The 19,391-nt window shown below is 50.8% G+C and overlaps 2 protein-coding genes across 19 annotated transcripts in view; both read left to right on the forward strand.

Moving 5' to 3' along the window:
- The window catches only part of LOC147272770 (uncharacterized), a 39,378-nt gene extending 35,445 nt beyond the window's left edge, over positions 1-3,933 (forward strand). For all 3 annotated transcript variants that reach the window (XM_086201034.1, XM_086201043.1, XM_086201025.1), the window contains 4 exons: positions 2,210-2,302; positions 2,421-2,577; positions 2,841-2,953; positions 3,030-3,933. In XM_086201034.1, coding sequence (XP_086057160.1) covers positions 2,210-2,302; positions 2,421-2,577; positions 2,841-2,953; positions 3,030-3,239 — 573 coding nt within the window. In that variant the 3' untranslated portion in view covers positions 3,240-3,933. The remainder of the gene's footprint in view (positions 1-2,209; positions 2,303-2,420; positions 2,578-2,840; positions 2,954-3,029) is intronic.
- A 1,407-nt stretch (positions 3,934-5,340) lies between these two features.
- Positions 5,341-19,391, forward strand: part of unc80 (unc-80 homolog (C. elegans)) — a 32,335-nt gene continuing 18,284 nt past the window's right edge. For 9 of the 16 annotated variants that reach the window (XM_086201055.1, XM_086201083.1, XM_086201098.1 and 6 more), the window contains exons 1-20: positions 5,342-5,635; positions 5,826-5,874; positions 6,181-6,337; positions 6,808-7,148; positions 7,400-7,523; positions 7,608-7,672; positions 7,929-8,071; positions 10,175-10,448; positions 10,536-10,670; positions 10,752-10,968; positions 11,362-11,502; positions 12,767-13,035; positions 13,354-13,710; positions 13,803-13,934; positions 14,279-14,426; positions 15,689-15,739; positions 16,218-16,366; positions 17,073-17,236; positions 17,717-17,815; positions 17,960-18,168. In XM_086201055.1, coding sequence (XP_086057181.1) covers positions 5,544-5,635; positions 5,826-5,874; positions 6,181-6,337; positions 6,808-7,148; positions 7,400-7,523; positions 7,608-7,672; positions 7,929-8,071; positions 10,175-10,448; positions 10,536-10,670; positions 10,752-10,968; positions 11,362-11,502; positions 12,767-13,035; positions 13,354-13,710; positions 13,803-13,934; positions 14,279-14,426; positions 15,689-15,739; positions 16,218-16,366; positions 17,073-17,236; positions 17,717-17,815; positions 17,960-18,168 — 3,316 coding nt within the window. In that variant the 5' untranslated portion in view covers positions 5,342-5,543. Of the gene's footprint in view, positions 5,636-5,825; positions 5,875-6,180; positions 6,338-6,807; positions 7,149-7,399; positions 7,524-7,607; positions 7,673-7,928; positions 8,072-10,174; positions 10,449-10,535; positions 10,671-10,751; positions 10,969-11,361; positions 11,503-12,766; positions 13,036-13,353; positions 13,711-13,802; positions 13,935-14,278; positions 14,427-15,688; positions 15,740-16,217; positions 16,367-17,072; positions 17,237-17,716; positions 17,816-17,959; positions 18,169-19,391 lie in introns of all 16 variants that reach the window. The other 7 variants (XM_086201116.1, XM_086201177.1, XM_086201186.1 and 4 more) reach the window with 4 other exon arrangements.

Genomic DNA, 19,391 nt, shown 5'->3' on the forward strand with positions numbered 1-19,391 from the left:
TTACGGCGTTTCATGGTCCTTCGTCTGCCCTTTACTGTCTGAGTTCTAGAAATGTCTCAAACATCTCCGACTGTCACTCACTGTCCTGCCCCGCCTCCCAGTCCCCGCCGTCCTGTCTGTCTGCTTCCTGTCCTCTGCCCTCTCCCTGTCTGCTGTCATCTCCATCAGTCGGGATCATCGGCTGCCTGTGGCCGCGTCCCGGCATTTGTCTTCCGTCTTCCTCCTGAAAGGGGACACAAAGACGCTTCAGCTGTGCCACAAATCATGTGTTCTCTAAATAAGAACGCCCCCCCCCCCCCCTCCCCAGAGTCCTGCCTTTGTCATCTGCAGGATTTTTCCTCCAAGTATTAATAATTACAAAGCCAGCAAAATGACTTATTTAGAAGCTGCGCTCCTTTTTCTGTTGATTTCAATCTCCCATTTCAAATTGCCGATGAGATATGAAGTTCTGCAGTAATGGACTCACGCAGCCCAGGAGGCGCCGGCGAGCGAGAACGTCCCACAGAGGTGAGACGTTCCATTAACCCCACTGACACGTGGGGAAGGAAGTGATTCATTGTCCCTGCCCCTGCTCGTCGTTCCTCTTCAGGGGGAAATGTGACAGAGGGGCAGAAATTTTTAATGAGGCTGTGCGATGCAGAGCTCAGGGGAGCTGCACGGGGGGGGGGGGGGGGGGTGACGTGGTCTCTGATGGGCTGGAGGTTCTGGAGATAGAAAAAGTTGATTTTACATTCATATCAAGATATGATCATAGGCTGCACCCTCGATACACATGGCATAGTGCTGTTAGAGTAGCAAAGGGGGTGCAGCGGTAGGTCTCCAGGTCGGCTCCAGCTGGACCGACCTGGGGGGTCCACCTGGCTCTCTCCTCCCTGAACCCTTCTGTGTGTTCACATTGACTCAGATTCTTTGCTTGTAACAAAACCGCGCAAAATGTTGCACAAGATAGAAGTCATTGTACTGGTTCTGTAATTAGCTTTAGCTTCTCCGCAGCAGGTTTAATCATGAGGACATGAGATTAATACCGCCAGAAGACGCGTTTGGTGGTTCTGCTGTTTGACCTGACCACATGATTTCTCTTCCCCCCCATGAAGCCTGAGTCCTGGAGCGGCCAGAGTGAGAGAAAAATACGTAGATAAACCTGAGATGTTGACCCCGCAATTTGGTTCATTTGCTGCCACTAGGTTTTATTTGTTTCCTCAATTTGATTCATTTGAGGCTTCAGGATATTCCGACTTCCCAAAATTCTGTTTATGTTTGGCCTGGATTTATATGCTGGCATGAGATACTGCTCACGCAAGTGAATTATTTGTTGTTTTTTTTCTGCCTCAGGATTTTACTTGTTCCCTCAATTTAAACATATTTTTCCTCTCTCTCTCTCTCTCTCTCCATGCCTTCATTTTTTTTTGGCTCCCTCTCTTTTGGCCGCTCCAGGCCTCCGTACCTGAGCAAGCGGTGAAAAAGCCCAGATGTAAAAATGGCTGCTTGGTGGCTAACAGGGACGTGACAGCGGTGTAACTGTAAATACGTGTTAAGTGTAAATGCATGTGGAGACACATTGATAGCTCACCGCACACTTGACTTTGCCCTCTGAGGCACATGTAGTATTTCTTTATTGCGATTTCGTTGTAGGTACAAATTTTAAACGAGAAGCTGGACTTCAGTCATGTTCAGGCAAAGTGCGGCTCCAAGGGTAATCTGAAGCACACGCCCAGAGGAGGCAATGTATGTACGCCTTTCTCTCTCTCCTCCTCCTCCCTCTCTCTCTCTCTCGCTCTCTCTCTCGCTTCCTCATCTGGCTTCTTCCCTCTCTTATTACTGTCTCATGCTACTTTTATGACAACGATCTGTTTGTTTCAGCCCAGCGAATGAAGAGTTTATTTCCGAGTGGCAAAGCTTCCACCCCTCAAACGAAGAGCGTCGTCGGTTTGTTTGGGTGAAAAGGCGAAATTGCTCTCCTGCTGCTAAATCTGCTCGATTCAACACAGAGTCCAGATTAAGACAGATGAAGTGCATCTATCCCTGCAAGGATGGCCCTGGATGGGCTAAAATACCGGCGCTCCGGCGTTAAAGCCAGTGTGGACGGATCAAAATTGTGACGCTTTAACGGGATTATTCTATGCAGGACAGAAGAGGGCGGGGCCTGTTCAGCAGCCCTCGCGTTTGAGAAGCCCCGCTTGTGATGTTGTTGGCACCTTGTCATTTCCAGGTCATGATTCCAAGTGTTAAACTGGACTTCAGCCACGTTCAGGCTAAATGTGGATCCTTGAACAAGCTGCAGCACATGGCAGGAGGGGGAAACGTGAGTGACTCAAGGAAAACCTCCAGTTCTGTTCTGTGTTCCACAATCAAACATGATTCACCCCCCCCCCTTTTTACTTTTGTACCAGAAATATCTTGTATATTTTGCTGCCACGTAGATTCACGTCTCACACCATCAGAAAGTTCTCCCTGTGAACGCTAACGACTGCGGCCTCTCCGCTGTGGCCCCGCAGGTTCAGATCCAGTCCAAGAAGATTGACCTGAGCCACATCACCTCCAAATGCGGCTCCATGTCCAACATCCACCACAAACCAGGTACGGAGGTGCATGAGTTTACAGTAGCACCTGCACGCAAACGTGTGTGAGTGTGAATGAGGACCACACGACACTTGAGTATGCAGTATTGTGTAGTAGTATTAGCACTGCGCTCTAATTTAGTACATGCAGAGTTGGTATATAGACTCAGGTGCTGTGTGCCACACGGGATTATTTGCCCTGAGCTTCTCCTGGAGGAAGCATACAGCAGGACAGTGACGCCCTGTGGGTTTGATGCTTCTCCTCCTGCTGTCCTCTTCCAGGTGGAGGCCATGTGCGAATTGAGAATGTGAAGCTCGACTTTAAAGAGAAGGCCCAGGCCAAGGTGGGCTCCCTAGACAATGCCAGCCACATGCCTGGAGGGGGGAACATCATGGTAAGAGAGACACACTCACACGCGGCGTGGCTGCAGACGTGACGACGAGAGAGTAACCCCACTGATCTGTTGACAGATCGAGAGCCACAAGCTCAGCTTCCGGGAAACGGCTAAGGCTCGTGTGGACCACGGTGCAGAAATCATCGTCACCCACTCCCCCGGGGTGGAGACGGGAGGCACCTCGCCTCACCTGTCCTCCGCCGGCAGCATCAACCTCCTGGAGTCCCCCCAGCTCTCCACGCTGGCCCAGGACGTCACCGCCGCCCTGGCCAAGCAGGGCTTATGAGCCTGCTGCCTCACTATCTCTTCTCCCTGTCCTCCTTCAACATGACCCCCTCCTCATCGATTCTCCCCCAGCAGCAGCAGCAGCAGCCCCCCACCCCCACCCTCACCCCCACCCCGCCCAGAGGGACTTTAAAAACTGACTCATTCACTCCCCGTTTCTCCATTCCAGTCACTCAACATGGACTTTTCTGTTCTTTCTAGGCTGAGACATCAGTGACGTGTTTGTCAGAGAAGGTTTTTAAGATTGTATAGTGCTTTTTAGCGTCACCACATTCCACTACACGCGTGATTCCTGTCCGTTCAGAAGCTGTAACTACTAGCTGCTAGTGCCAGAGATCCAACAGAAACATGGCTTTTAAGTGTGTGGCTGATGAGCATGTTTGCTAAAATAATAACAATAATGATGATAACAATGTGACATTTTAAGTAAAATGTTTGCTTGTGGGTTTCTGATTTCCTGATACGTGCTGACTTGTTGGACGACGTTTCTTTTTTTTTTATATGAATATATATATATGTCTCTGTAGTTGCGCTGGATGATCAAATGCTAAAATGCTAGCTTTTACTTTCCTCTCTCCAAAGCAGCTCTTTCTGTTTGGCTCTGTGGCGGTTGATTATTAGGCTGTAATCATGCTGTTACGCTGGCATGGCAAAACACAAAAAAAAACAAGATAAACACACACACACACACACACCAAACCACAAAAGTATCAGGAGTCCAAGGGCATTGGAGGTGGCCTCCCCCGGCCCCCAGAGGCGATGGCTGGAACATTCCCAGTGGCTTCTTGACCAGTTTGAACCAGTTTTTGACCAAGAGGAGACAAAAAAAAGAAGAGTTCATTTTTATAAAGCAGTTTTCGCCTTTTCTCCGCTCACCATTGTGAACCCCTCTGATGTCCTCCCCCCTCCAGTGTGTTCTGTGCGTCCCACCCCCTCCCCCTCCTCCTCCTCAGCCCCACCTTGCCTGTGTAAGTGTATTTAAAAGACCATGTAGACAATGTCTGAGATATTCTGATGGCAAATGTTCCTACAGGATATTGACAACAGAAATAAAGAAAATCAAAACTGCTTCGCTCTGGTTTTGCGTTTCGTTTGTTTCTTTTAAACTGTGACGTGTTTCTCCTCTGTATTTGTGAGTTTTCCTGGATGCGTCGTCTTTGTTCATCGGCCTCAAGAGTATTTGGAGTCGTCCTCAGCGTTGTAGTACTTTGTCACTGCAGGTGAGGCTCTGGCGTGTCCCGCCAGCCTGGTCTGAGGGATGCAGCAGATCAGAATCCCCGGTTGGGTGTGAGAGTGAGGGCTCAGACTCCCGCAGGAGAGGAGTGATCCAAGAGCTCAGTCCAGGACAGTGTTGGGACTCCCATTCTTGTGTTCAGGTTGTAGTTCAGGCCAGAGCCTGAAGGTGCTTGAGGCGAAGACCCCATTATGTTTGCTCGTTATATCCTCATTTTTAGGAGTTCCTCTGTAAACCAGCAGATTTTGGTGAGAAATAAAATAATTGCTTCATGAAGGACAAATGCAATGAAGAGCTGTTTAATTAATTGGCTTTATTACTTAGAGCAGGTATAAGTGATTATGTGTGTATGTATGTGTGTGTATATATATATATATATATATATATATATATATATATATATGAATTAGTAATTGTTACTGTAAAGCTTTCTTCAGTAAATTTCATGTAGTTCATTGTGTAAATGAGGGTTCATTTTATATGTATTTCTTTATTTCATATTTTTCGTGGACTTCCTCGGCCTGCCGGCGGGGGGCGGGGCTCTGTTCCGCCTCCGTCAGCTGCGCTGAACCCGGGTTTGTTAACAACCTGTTGACGCGACTGCTTACAGATGTTCCAATCGCCCGGTCACGTGACGATGCGCCGCCTGACATCTGGTGCTGCTGCGTCTTTAAACCGATAAACTCGCGCGTTGATCAAGTGTCGCTGTACGGGGAGGGAGGTGCTGGAATCAGAGCTCCCCTCCTCCTCCTCCTTTTCCTCCTCTTCTTCTTCTTCTCCACCGACCTCCTCCACCCCCTCCCCTCCCCTCCCCTCCCCTTCCCTCCTCTCCTCTCCTCTCTCTCTCTCTCTCTCTCTCTCTCTCCCGCTCACCGACCGATACTTGCAGCCATTTTACGCAGGAACGACACCAATCATGTCGTGAGAGCAGCCCGCGCCCCGCTGGTGGTCACCTGGGCAGCAGAGCCAGCAGCCGCCGCGCGTCCCGGTGGTTGCACACAGGCAGGCAGGGAGGGGGGGGGAGGGAGGTAGGCGGGCAGGCGGCCGGGAGGGCAGGCAGGTCCGACCAAAATGGTGAAGAGGAAAAGCCTGGACGAGAACGAGCCGGAGTGCGGGAAAGGAATACCGTTCCCGATCCAGACCTTCCTGTGGAGGCAGACCAGGTTAGTGGAGCCCGATAACAGGTGTTTGTCATTGCTGGGTAACGAGAGGAGACGCCAGTAATGGAGTTAGAATGCAACCTGTCATGATGTCACACACCTGTAAAGCAAATTAGCGTCGAGCCGAGGGAGCTGGGAGCGACGCGCTCAGCCGCGGACACGCCGCCCGCTCAACATCTGCTTCTGTTTTCAGCGCCTTTCTGCGTCCAAAGTTGGGGAAACAGTATGAAGCATCTTGTGTGGTGAGTCATTTTATTACTGCATGATGATGATGATGATGATGATGATGATGGGGGGGGGGGGGGTAATCGCTCCCTCTCCTGTAATCTGTTTTACCTAAATTCACCTGCAAAATCAAGTGAGCTCTTTCACATTTAGCAAATTAGTTCCTGCCCTTGCCTGCAGCTGACCTCTAGAGCTCATCTCCATAATGACGCCTGGCCAGATCCGCCGCCGCTGCCAGAACACAACCGCCATTTAGGAAGTCAAAGAAAGAAGCGTTTTAGTTACCGGCTGACGTCTCTGCTTCTCTCTGGCTGCCTCTCCAGTCCTTTGAGCGGGTGCTGGTGGAGAATAAGCTCCACGGGCTGTCGCCGGCCCTGTCAGAGGCCATCCAGAGCATCTCCCGCTGGGAGCTGGTCCAGGCCGCCCTGCCTCACGTCCTCCACTGCACCTCCATCCTGCTGTCGAACAGGAACAAGCTGGGTGAGGACACGTTAGCTGGGGGGGACAGGCAGGCTGGTCCAGTTAGCACGACTGATGAGTACAAGAGCAGCCTGGCCCCCCTGCAGCCCCCCCTGGCTCCACTCAGCACACCAGCAGGGTCATTTCAAGACTGATGATCATGTTAAACCACTGAAACCATTTTAGGACACTGGTGACTATTAATGCTCCCATTTCTGGACCTTTGTTTGGAGGGGGTTTGTGATGTCAGCCAACCAGAATCCAGGCGATGATATTTGGCTGATTAGTCGTGTTATTAATATTCTTGAAAGGCTTTTGATATTTGGTTCGTTTACATCCAGTGTTGGAGTTTAAAGTCTGTTCAAGGTTCGCACATCAGCGCACATTTCAAAGTTTGAAAAGCTGAAATCATCTGAATATTTATCACTCATTAATCTGTACCAGCAGTAGAGAAGTCCTTCAATGCCCTCCTGACCTTTGACCTCTCACAGGCCACCAGGACAAGCTGGGCGTGGCCGAGACCAAGCTGCTCCACACGCTGCACTGGATGCTCCTGGAGGCGGCCCAGGAGTGCAACCACGAGCCCAGCCTGGGTCACGGCTGGTCGGCCGGCAGCAGCAGCAGCGCCTTCCTGCAGCCTGTGGGTAACCAGGGCTCCTCCCCGGGGGCCCCGGGGTCCTGCTCGGGCTCGGCGTTAGGGGGCTCGGGGCCTCAGCATAGCGGGTCGCTGCTGGAGGAGGATGAGCATGCTCGCACTAAGCTGTTCCACAAGAGCATGGCCACGGTGGAGCTGTTCGTGTTCCTGTTCGCGCCGCTCATTCACCGGATCAAGGTCTGGAATGTTCTAGCAGGCTCATGTGTTAGCAGCTTCATTTAGCAGTGTTACTCAAAGCCTCCAGCACACACTCCCACTCCTGATCAGGTCCTAACACTCAGGGGTCAGTTCTCGCTACATGAACCACGGAGGGCTCGTAAACACTCCGGATAAATCATACATCTCAGTTGTAGCAGTCCATGAGCTCATCTCTCTCTCTTTGATTGCAATGTTTCCTCTGTAAATTCTAAATCTGTCCCCTTTTGCAGGAGTCTGACTTGACCTTCCGCCTGGCCAGCGGTCAGGTGATATGGCAGCCCATGTGGGAGCACCGCCAGCCGGACATCCCCGCATTCACCGCGCTCATCAAACCTGTCCGCAACATCGTGACAGGTGAGTCCTCCCTCATGCTTCCCTTTCACCTAGATTAGCTTCCTCGTAGCCAAGACGTGCTAATTGCTTCTCTGGTCTGGGCAGCTAAGAGGAACTCCCCAGTCAACAACCAGTGCAGCCCCTGTGGATCTGGCAACCCTGGTCCCATGGTGAGTGTGTGTTCAGAGCACAGGCGTTCAGCCTCCCAGGCCCAGTGGTGATTGAACGTGTTCAGGCAAGAGTCTTCCCCTCCCCATTACAATGTTCTCCCTCAGGGATGGCGGCTAATACTCATTAGCACTAGCCATCCGGGAGCATTAGCGTGGTTAGCCGGGTCACGACAGGAACTTCATTCCAACCTCTGAGCCTTTACTCATCAGCAACCTGGATGTTTCTCCCCGTCTATCCGTCTGTCTCCTCCTGCAGGGCTTCCAGGTGGTTTGTGAAGCCACCCAATCAGACTCCTCCTCCCCTGCGGCTGGAGAGCAGAGCTGTCGCCGTGGTAACTCGGTGGAGAAAGGTGGCCCGTCCCAACAACCCCCACCGGTCAAAGGACCTTCCAAGAAAAAGTGAGTTAATCAAGTCAGCGACAGGAAGCAGTCGTTGCTTTCATATCGGAGAGGAAGCGTCTGTTGTCCTCCCTCCTGTTCTATCCGTCATCTGGCATCGGACATCCAAGCTGCCGTCAGTGACCGAGATGGAGGAGCGTTTTCTAGCCTCACCGTCCGTTCACGTCAAGCTTTCTGCCATTTTGTGCTTCTTCATCGTGAAAAGAAGAAATGAAAAGTGCCAAACTTGTACAGAAATACACTCCCTCAGCCAGATTCTTTTCAGTGGAAATCAGACGTGTCTCTCTTCGCTCCGGTGTGGCGACGTGCAGCGTAAACATCTGTTTTTGTCGTGCCATCAAATTTATTATTAATCCTAAAACGTGATTTTACAGCTCAAGACTCCAGCTGTGGTTTGCAGCCATGTTTTCTGAGTGACCCACACTGACATGAAGCTGGTGCCACCGTCCTGTTGATGGCTAAACATTTAGCCCCCCAGCTCTGTGCCCCAGCACAGCACAGCTCGCTACGCTAGCTGGGATGTATGAATAGCTCCTCCCTCCCCTGTGTAACATGTCGCTCGCGGCGCTCCCTTCTCCTCGGTGGATCCGCGCAGCCTCGCCTCGCTCCAGTATTAGCAGACCCATCTGACATTTGCCCACATAACCAGGGTAATTATGCTGAAGTAATGTGCTTCATGTCTAGTGCTGGCAGTGTCCCTGTCCTGGCATGACACGGCGTGGCTTGATTTGGTGGCCCGCGGCACACGTCTGGGATCGGTCCTCCCTGCCAGGCTCGGGGCTCCCGTACAGAGGAGGCGGGTTTGGTTCACAGGGACTTTAATCACAGCGAAACGGTGCAGGAACACACGACAAAGGGAGGATGTCTTATCAGGCGTCTAATTGGTCTCACAGCCTGAGTATGACCAGCGAGCAGTTGCTTTACCTCCCCCCCCCAGAGATGAACGGTGTTGCTGTGTCCTCTGTGGGTGTCTCTGGTGCATCATGGCTGATCCGTCATCGGGGCTGGGGGGGGGGGTGATATGTGGGGGGACACGCAGAGCTTGAGAAGTCATCTCCTCATCATGCGCTGTTCCCTGTGATCCCTGTGGACAGCCAGCAACTGACTGCAAATCAAAATAAAGCCCCCTCCCCCAAGCTAGTGACACTCAGAGGGTCTCTGAGACGATGGGGGGGGGGCTAACCCAATTGTTTCTTTGCACACATGCTAAAGAAAGGCAGATTAATTGCTTTCCTTGTGGGTGGGCGGTGGGAATTATGACAGAGCCCCCCCCCCCCATGCTGCACGAGCCTGATGGAATCATCTCAGGTCCTCCCATTAATGCAGCTTACTCGTCCTGCGGTGCCGCATATCGCACCACTCTGAGCTGATGCTGATGCAGTTTCCATGGCGACGGCTGGCTCCTGCATCTCTCCTACTGCATGGATTCGGGGGGCTGGGCTGCCGCTTCTCATGGGTGCCAGGCGTAGCTGTCGTCACGGTCGCCACGGCAACGTGACACAACAGCAGTAGGCAGTGTGTGTGTGTGTATGTGTGTGTGTGTGTGTGTCGGCTAGACAGTGAAACATGATACAGCCTCCCTTGGCTTCTGGCCTCCAAGTGATTCACGCTGTTATCGACCATCTCTTCCTGCTCCATTCATTACAACGGCCAAGATTAAATGCCCCCCCCCCCGGCCACCGCTCCCCTCTCTCTCCTGGTATCAATACGTTTCTCCTCGCTACACGGCGCTCTCGATGCACCGCAGCTCACCAGCTGCTGACCTTCATTCCAGCTTATTTATAGTGGACTCACGTAGGCTCAGGCTCACTCTGCCTGCCGCGCCGTGGCGCTGGAGGGGGGCTCTGCCCTTGTTTACCATCCTCCCTTTGATGCATTTTTAATGAAGCGGCGGTGCCGGTGAGCAAAACAAGAACGGCGATGGCATAGTGTGCTTGTTTTTGGAGTGTCACGTTTTTGTTTTTTTTTTGTCTGGCAGCTCTCGATTGCTCACGCTCAGTTTTGATCCTGTACTATGAAACTCACATTGTACTACAATGCAGGCTGTATTCTGGATGTCTGATACTACAGTGAGCTCTAACATTGAGGGTGGTTTCCCTTCAGGACATCCGCCCCTGCTGGCCTGCCAACATCCCTCTCCCAGCGAGCCCGCTACGCCACCTACTTTGACGTGGCCGTGCTGCGCTGCCTCCTGCAGCCCCACTGGACTGAGGAGGGGGTGCACTGGGCCCTCATGTACTACCTTCAGCGCCTGAGGCAGATTCTGGAGGAGAGACCCGAGCGCACGCCTGAACCTCTGGTCACGCCGCTGCCACGCCCTCGCAGCAGCTCGATGGTGGCTGCCACTCCCTCACTAGTCAACACCCACAAAACCCAGGTGACTGACACCCCACCCCCCCCCACCCCCCCCAGGATCCACATACGTCTGCCAGACCATCATTTCATCTGTGTCCTCTGTCTGTAGGATATGAGTTTGAAATGCAATGAAGCCGGCAAATCTCTGAGCACCGAGACCTTCACGAAAGTGTCCTTGACCAACCTCCGTCGACAGGCGGTCCCCGACCTCTCGTCTGACCTGGGCATGAACATCTTCAAGAAGGTCTTTATTAGATGGAGACCAGCGTGTGCATGAGAAGGCCTGAGATTGTGTTTTTTACTGTGAAGCCCTTCTCTGCCTCAGTTTAAGAACCGGCGTGAGGATCGAGAGAGGAAGGGTTCCATCCCCTTCCACCACACCGGGAAGAAGCGGCAGCGCCGAATGGGGGTCCCCTTCCTGCTACACGAGGACCATCTGGATGTCTCGCCCACGCGCAGCACCTTCTCCTTTGGAAGCTTCTCGGGTCTGGGTGACGATCGGCGGGCTCTGGACCGGGGGGGCTGGCAGGCCACAATCATGGGTAGGCAGAGTCTTCTTCATAGAGGCGTGTCATCATTTCCCAGCACTGCTTCTCCTTAAGTTTGGTGAGTCAGAGGATTCCGTCTGGATCTGGCTGTCAGCGAGTGGACTGGGTCGGTTCATTAACATTTCTCATGAGCTCTCACAGAGACGTGTGATTACAACCCGCCAAAGGGACTGAGAGGTTCTTTATTATTATTTTTATTATCCAGAGTTATCGACTTTTAAATGCTGTCTTCCCGTGAAACCACTAACACCTTTCACTCTGTCTTCTCTGACAGATTCACTTTGCTTGGCGAACTACGTTTTTCTCAAAATATGTGCAGGGAGTGAACGAGCTCTTCCCGTGTGTTTGATTCGCCCTGGTATGTTTATCTCCTGCTCCACCTCTCAGGCAAATTCACACGGAGGGGCAGCACCGACACGGCGGCGGATGCTGACAGCCTGAGCGCCAAGCACTCTCACTCTCACCACTCGTTGCTCCGAGACATGCCCGATCACTCCAACAGCCACAGCGACAACACGGTCAAAGAGGGTAAGGAGGATGCAGGAGACAAACCTGCTCCAAACACGCAACACAGATTTGTGCCACATGAGATGAGATCCAGTTGAAAAGGTGGTTCCGAGCCCTGGCCTGTAGCCCTGGCCTGTTGGAACCAAAAACACGAGTGTGAATCGCTATTTAGAATGTTTCCTCTTTCCTTTGTGTTGCTGCTTTCATCATGAAGTGAAACTGAAGGGTGCAGATTCGGATGTGAATATCCAGCCGGTCCCTGACTTAAATTCTCTCCCTTTTTATGTTGGGCTTTAAGAGCTCGTGAGAGTAAAACCAAAGAACTGAATGCAGAAATGCATATTTGCTGTGTTTTTAGAGACACGAGAGGCCAAAACCAGCAAAATGTGTTGCAGAATGAATGAGGGACTGATATCAAACCGCTTTGAAATGGAAATCTAGCAGAATAAAGAATGCAACAGATTGATCATGTCGTCATCTGTCAGGGACAATCAAAGGCGGACAGGTGCGGCTGGCTCCTCTCAGGCCCCGGAGCTGGACTGGGACAGGATCACGTGACCCCTAAAATGCTCATTTACATTCAAATCGGAGCCGACTCAAAGCATCACATGTATTCAGTCAGGTTCACTGAAATGCAGCAGGTAGAATAAGTATTGAACACAAATTCATCCATCCATCCATTTTCTTCCGCTCATGTTGTTTAGGGTCACGGGGGGTGGAGCCTATCCCAGTGGCTTTTGGGTGAGAGCTGGGGTTCACCCGGGACAGGTCACCAGTCCATCACAGGGCCAACACATAGAGACAGAAAACCATTCACACTCACAGCCACACCTACGGTCAATTTAGAGTCTGGATTAACCTGGTCCCTCTTGATGTCTTTGGACTGTGGAGGAAGCTGGAGTACCAGAGAGAACCCAGCAGGAACAGGGAGAACATGGAGACTCACACAGAAAGACCCCTTGCCCGAGCCGGGACTTGAACCCGAAACCTTCTTGCTTGGAGGCGACAGTGCTGACCACTGCACCACCAAACATTTTATTTTTGTGTCCAGTTTTTTTTTTTCCCTGTGTCATTCCATTTTTTAACACGTAGCTTACTTTATGGACACGGAAGGTTGGGTGTCTTTGCATGTGTGGGTTGTTGCTGACATCTGGTGAAACTTTCATGTCAGGAGCGCCTTTAGAAATCTATTTCCTGTGGAAAATGGTGACGTGTTCCATGTTCATTTTACTGTCAATCACACATTAATCAGAATATGTGACATGGCTTCTCCTGCTGCCTGCAGTTCGCTCTCAGATCTCCACCATCACCATGGCAGCCTTCAATACAACAGTGGCGTCCTTCAATGTGGGATATGCCGACTTCTTCACCGAGCACATGAAGAAGCTGTGCACCCCCGTCACCGTCCCGGAGATCCCCGTGGAGCCGCTGGCCTGCGCCAACCTGCCGCGCAGCCTCACCGACTCCTGCATCAACTACTCGTGTCTGGAGGAGGGCGAGAACATCGAGGGAACCAATAACTTTGTGCTGAAGAACGGCATGTTAGACCTCACGGTGAGTGAGGAACAAATCTGTGATAGTTTTAATTCTTTTTTTTAATTCACACACAGATTTTATTTTCATTAAATGTTTTTTCCATCAAATTAAATGTTTGTTTTGTAAATCAGTTCGCTGTTCAAACGTCATTCATTGTAATGATTTGACTGTTTGTTTGTTTTTTAAAGCCAAATATTCACAGGATCAAGTTCAACTGTGATTTATTCACATTAATTACTATTAATTACAGTGTTATTTTGCTGCAGACTAATGCTCAAAACCCAAACTGTCTGAGAAGGATTGTGTTCCCCTTCTAATCTGGATCTTGTATGCCAGGCTGTCCTCCGCGCCCTCTACGCCGTCCTCAGCCACGATATCAGCTCCAGGATCTGCGACGCGGCCCTCAACATCATCGACTGCCTGCTGCAGCTGGGGGTGGTGCCCGGCATGGGCAAAAAACTCTCCAAGCCCGACAACAAGGAGAACGAGGAGGCTCGAGCCAAAGACCCTGCGGGGCAGGGCCTCGGAGGTGGCGCCCAGGGAGCTGGAGCTGTCCCGGGGGCTGGAGCAGGCGGAGGGGGCGATGGAGGAGGAGGAGGAGGTGGTGGTGGAGGAGGAGGAGGGGGAAGTGGTGGAGGAAGTGGGCAGGGGAGCAAAGATGACGTGAAAAATAACAAAGAAAATGATAAAAAGGTGAGTTCTCACGATGTCCTCACGGAGGCTCAGTGATTATAGAGCAAATTCAAACAGAAAAGCTTCATGTTTGCATCCTTGACAATAAACAGGAAGAGGGCGGCGGCCTCAGCACCCACCGCTTGGCTCTGACCATGCTGATAAAGATCGTCAAGTCCCTGGGTTGTGCCTACGGATGTGGGGAGGGACACCGCGGTCTGTCGGGAGATCGCCTCAGGATGCAGGTCGGCCTCCGCGCTACCTCAGCTGACCCTCCGCGGTGCACGTGCGCAGTTTGTGAAGCCTGACGTTTATTCACCATCTATGAATGATGAATTATTGTGCCTGTTTAGAAGATTCTTCTGTAAGGGCCTGCGTTTGCCACCAATGAAGCACCTGCTGTTCTATTTGAGGGCAGATCAATATTTTTATTATTAGATTGGTGGAGCAGGAATGAGACGCTCACTTTACAGCTGATATCTTCCAAGGGAAGTGATGAAAATAGCAGATCGGCTCAGAACAGGCTAGAAACTGACCTCCATCCTCAGTAATTGTGATCTGTTTTTCTTCCTCATCCCTTTCCCGTCAGGCGCAGCACTGCCTGACTAACCTTTACAAGCTAGACAAGCTGCAGTTTCGCCAGACGATGCGCGAGTACGTCAATAAAGACTCCCTCAATAACATTGTGGACTTCCTTCACGCTCTCCTGGGCTTCTGCATGGAGCCCATCACCGACAGTAAGTACGGAGAGTGTGTGAGTGGGACCTTGCGTGGGTCCTGGTGTATACGCACAGATTAGGTGTGCCAGGATGTGGTAGATGTTGACGCCAAATGCTGACTCTCAGTTAAATTTCAGCTGAGGCTGCAACGGACAAGTGAGGCTCCAGTTCATTTGTTAAAGGTGCTATGTGTAAGATTGGAAAGAAGCTAGTGCTGACAGCGGGGTAGCGTATTCCCAGAAAGCTGGATTCTGCATCAGAAAGAAGGAAATGCTAACTTCCCTAGCATGAGCAAGGGGCAAAACTCCATACCAGTTGATTTAAAGTCCACCTCAAGCTTCCCCGCCTACAGTCTTCAGAGTCCATAAGAATGCTAATACAGGTGAGCTGGGAGTTGACCAGCCAATGCTAGATTGTTTTCAGTGTTACACATAGCCTCTTTAGCTATTTGATTTTAATTAATTGATTTTTTTTTGATCCACGAAGAAGCAGAAATTGAAAAAAAATACCCTTCAGATGTTGCTAGAGCACAAAGGTGAGTTCCTCAGAAATGGTAAAACCGAACATACGATGGAGAGAGAAACATGACTCGGATAAGAGAGGGTTTCACGGCAAATTCTGTTTTTTATTTTTGTGTTTGAGTAACTTTAAAGCTAGAGCGCCCTCACAGGTGTAATGTGGGTGCGAAACGCTGACTGCCATTCGACAACTCCGGCGCGTGGTTGACAAAGCTGAATTGTACTACCACTGTCTCACCCCGCACTTCGACTTTGCATTCCAGCGCTATCTCTGTTTATATATCTGTTTTACCCCTCCTCCTTCCACTTGCTTGTCCCTTTTTGTCGTCCTCCTTCCTGCCTCCATCTCCCCCTCCTTCTCTTCATCCACCTCGACGAGCTGAATCCTTCCTTCCTGACTCACTCATCCATTCTGTACACTTGCCAATCCAAAGCTTTGCCCATTACATCTCTGCTCAATCAGCGGCTTTATTGCTGAGCATTGAGGCGCATTAAACATGCCAATTCAGTTTTGCACATAAGAATCAGCATAAAACGCAGGACGACTGGCAAGTTACTGAACTGATGAGTGCTTTAATTCTGAAAGTGCACAGGGCACCTTGTTGTTGATGTGTGTGTTATTTTTATAATCCGTTTGTGTGTGCGTGAGTCTCAAGTTCACCTCCTTCCTGAGGTGGGGTGCCACGTCCTTTCTGACACCACATACATGTCTGTGCTGGCCTGATGTCAATCAACTTTTGCCCCGCCTCTTTTCTCTTGCAGAGTACGGCAGTGCAGGTGAGAGGTCCAGGAGGGCGAAAAAAAGAAACATCGGTAGATACACATGATCAATAATCAATAATAGTATAAATAAGATGATCATATCCACCTGATCAGACCCTTCCCTAGGCACCGCTTCCATTGCTGTACCCCTCACTCTGCCCGAAAGTGACAAAACTCGCCTGCAAATCCAAAATTGAGACTTGTATGGTTGAATCTGGTTTTTATAGCTTCTATTTTTTGTATCATTAACTGGACCAAGAGAACAACCAGAGTACGGTTTAATAGCAGGCCTTAGTCACTTGCATGTATTCCTTATTCCCTTCCCAGAATCCTTTTCAGTTTGCTTCTCCCCCATATGCTGTATGAACCCTTTTCCTTTGCCCCCACCTGCCCCCTTTTCCCTACTTGTTGTACGGGCTCACTGTTTGATCCCCAAGCTGGTCAGCTGTCAATAATGTTCTCCCCCTTGCTGACATTACCCTCCCCCCTGTGTGATCCGTGGTCTCTCCCGCCTCCCTGTTACTTCCAGATAAGGCGGGCTTTGGGAATAACTTCACCACGGGGGACAACAAGTCTGTGGCCCAGAACATGGAGGCGGTGGTTGTTGGCTGCATGTTCAAGTCCCTCATCACCCGCTGCGCCTCAACCACACACGAGCTGCACAGCCCCGAGAACCTGGTGGGTGACGCGTGGAGCGGTCCATCCATCTGCATCCCGCTGGTTCTACAGCCTCCTCACTGACTCACGTATCAGATGCACTTGCTAGATTCAGCCACTCTTGTTACCATTTGCAGGATGTTGCAGTTGAATAATTAATGACTCATTTTGTACAGACGTGAAAGAACAATTGCTTAAAGGCCTTCGTTAACGATGCCTTGTCAGAGTCGATGAAAGGGACATTAAGAGGACTTAATCTCACTGAGTAAAGACTGAGAGGCTCAGTCGTGACCCACACAGTCCACATCGGCGTTTCTCAGATTTGAACCAAGTAGCATCATTACAAGCCAAATTAAAACCACAGCAGCGTAACCGACTACTGCCGGTCTGGTGACTTCAGCGTCCTCCTGCTCCTGCTGTCCACCTTCTCTGGCTGGATTATTCTTAAGAGCAGCGTGGAACCGCGCCGCTCGGTGCAGCCCTCCAGAGCCTCCAGGCAGCCGTGACTGCTGTAAGTTGGCGGAAGATGACACACTTTTCAAGGCGTTATGATGGCACAGAATCAGAGGCCACCCACTCACAAGCTGGAGCTGGTGGCTTGACAAACACACACAACATTTATGCATATATGCATGCTCCAAAACACACACACACACACACACACACACACCAAGCTGATGCCATTTTCCCTGCAATGAACTTAATTTTCGGTCCTCTTTCTTCCCAGGGTCTGTACTGTGACATACGCCAGCTGGTGCAGTTCATCAAGGAGGCTCATGGAAATGTGTTTCGTAGAGTGGCGCTGAGCGCCCTCCTGGATAGCGCCGAGAAAGTCACCACCACGAAGAAGCCTGAGGAGAAGGAAGAGCCCAAACAGCCCGGACCCAGGAGGTACTGGCCAGTTAGTGGCCGAAAGTGTCGTACTCGTGCTTCGTCCTACCCTCAAGTACAACAATACTGAGTCTTTTAGGCCTTCAACCTTCAGTCTATCAGCAGAATATCTTCCATCTTCTCTCAGGCTTCTCATCGCTGCTTCCCTGTTTGTTTTCTGTCCTGTCTGCATCTGTTTTCTTGCATGAGTGACTGATTTGATGTCCTTGTTTTAAACAAATAAACATCCCTAAAAATATATATAGACATATTCTTTGCTCAATCCAACCAAAACCCAGTTTTACTGGGTTAAAATTGCCAAAATGTCAACATTTCCCAAGCAATGACTCTCTAGTGCCCAAATGCTTGGCAAAGGAGGAGGATTCAGTTCTGCAATCTCACCACTAGGTGTCACTAAATCCCACAGCCTGGTCCTAGTCTGGATTTTATGGGTTTCACCCAGTTTGAATTAGGTGGCTGTTTCTGTGTGAATGTGTGCAGGTCAGAGGCGGGTGTGTCCGGGGAGAAGGGTCAGGTCTCCAGTGCTGCAGATGAGTGTCGCAGCTACATCTCCAGCAGACCCCCCCAGACCCCCGAACAGTGAGTCTTCAACTCACAACGTCTCCATATTGTGCCCTCTATGTCAAGCCTGGCTGCCATTTCTCAGCTTGCGATCAGGCAAATTCCGGTGTGATTTTCACCCACCCCTTTTTGAGCCCCTCCCTCTTTTCTCTGTATCTCCAGTGAGGAGCAGATCCCCGGCGCTCTGCTGGGCAGGAAGGATTTTTGGAGGAAGATGTTCAAGTCACAGAGCGCCGCCAGCGACACCAGCAGCCAGTCAGAACAAGACACATCCGAGTGCACCACCGCCCACTCTGGCACCACCACCGACCGCCGCTCCCGCTCCAGATCCCGCCGGATTTCCCTTCGCAAGAAACTGAAACTGCCAATCGGTACGTGCAGGTTTTACTGCCCAAGTCCTGCTCTTTCATGGAGCTTTGAGGAATGTTTCAATATTCTAGAAAAGTCTGAATCCTCACTCACAAAGCAGAACATCAAATCCTCTAAATCATGACATTGTCCATCAGATCCAGTCGCAGTATGCATTTCCGCAGCCATACCTCACTGCCACGTGAAATTCACTCTAAAATGTTGTGTGTTTTTGTCTAACATTGGAGCAGTGCCTACTGCGTGAGGCCCAGTCACTTCATCTCTTTGGTCTGTTTTGTGTTCCTTTCTGTACCTCAGCATGCCGTGGGACTGTTCGCCTACCACTCACTCTCTCTGTCTTACGTATGTGGGTGTGGAACCATCTTCACGTTTGTGACATTTGCGTGTGTGTTGCTCATCTCTCCTAGTGTGCATGGCCTAGACCCGGGTCGAGCTGTCTTTTGCAAATCATGTCAGACGGATGGAGAGCAGTTTTTCGTCGCACGGGGACGAGAAGATTACTGCCCCCAATGGCAGCTAAAGCGAGAACTACATCAAATGAAGCCACTTCTTGCATCGGGTGAATGGGTCATCGAACGCTTTAAAAAGAGGGTGTGGCATCACGATTGACAGCTGCTTTGAGAGGTGTATAGTAGATTACTTTTCAGAGACTGCACCTTAGGGCCTTGAGAGGAGACGTAACGCCCAACTTCCATTAACGGTGATTGCGTTCTGCTGTAAACTGATCCAGAACGTCAATTCTGTGCACCCGGTCCCTGACTTGTGTCCTCTGAGCAAAACCTGAGGATACGTGACGACCAGATAGTTGCTTGGCCTGAGTTGAGGAGGACCGCTAACAAACCTGCGGCCATTATAGTTTCACAGTAAAGCAGTAATGAAGCTAGCCCTGAATCCCCCTTTGGAAAACATGATAAATGGCCGTATCAAGGAGTGGTAGTTGTTTCAGTCAGTTGTTGCTGGTGGGGCAGCATTTACAGGTACACAAATGCAGCTCCTAAGACTTCCTGCGGGGTTTTTTGTTGTTCTTGTTCTTGTTCTTGTTCTTGTTCAAGCTCCCTAATTGTTTCCAGCCACTAGCAGCCACATCCCTGAGCATGTGACCAGTCCCTACGAGCAAAGCCTTCGCAAACAGACCCGTGACTTTCCAACAAGTGAGGTCACTGGCACAAGATGGCGGCACCGTTTGTGCTGCGAAGACGTATTTGCAGTTACGTCTCGGCCCGGG

Source organism: Aulostomus chinensis, chromosome 1, assembly GCF_037954235.1.
Source record: "Aulostomus chinensis isolate RoL2024-O1b breed Wild chromosome 1, RoL_Achi_v1.0, whole genome shotgun sequence".
In the NCBI taxonomy this organism is placed as follows: domain Eukaryota; kingdom Metazoa; phylum Chordata; class Actinopteri; order Syngnathiformes; family Aulostomidae; genus Aulostomus; species Aulostomus chinensis.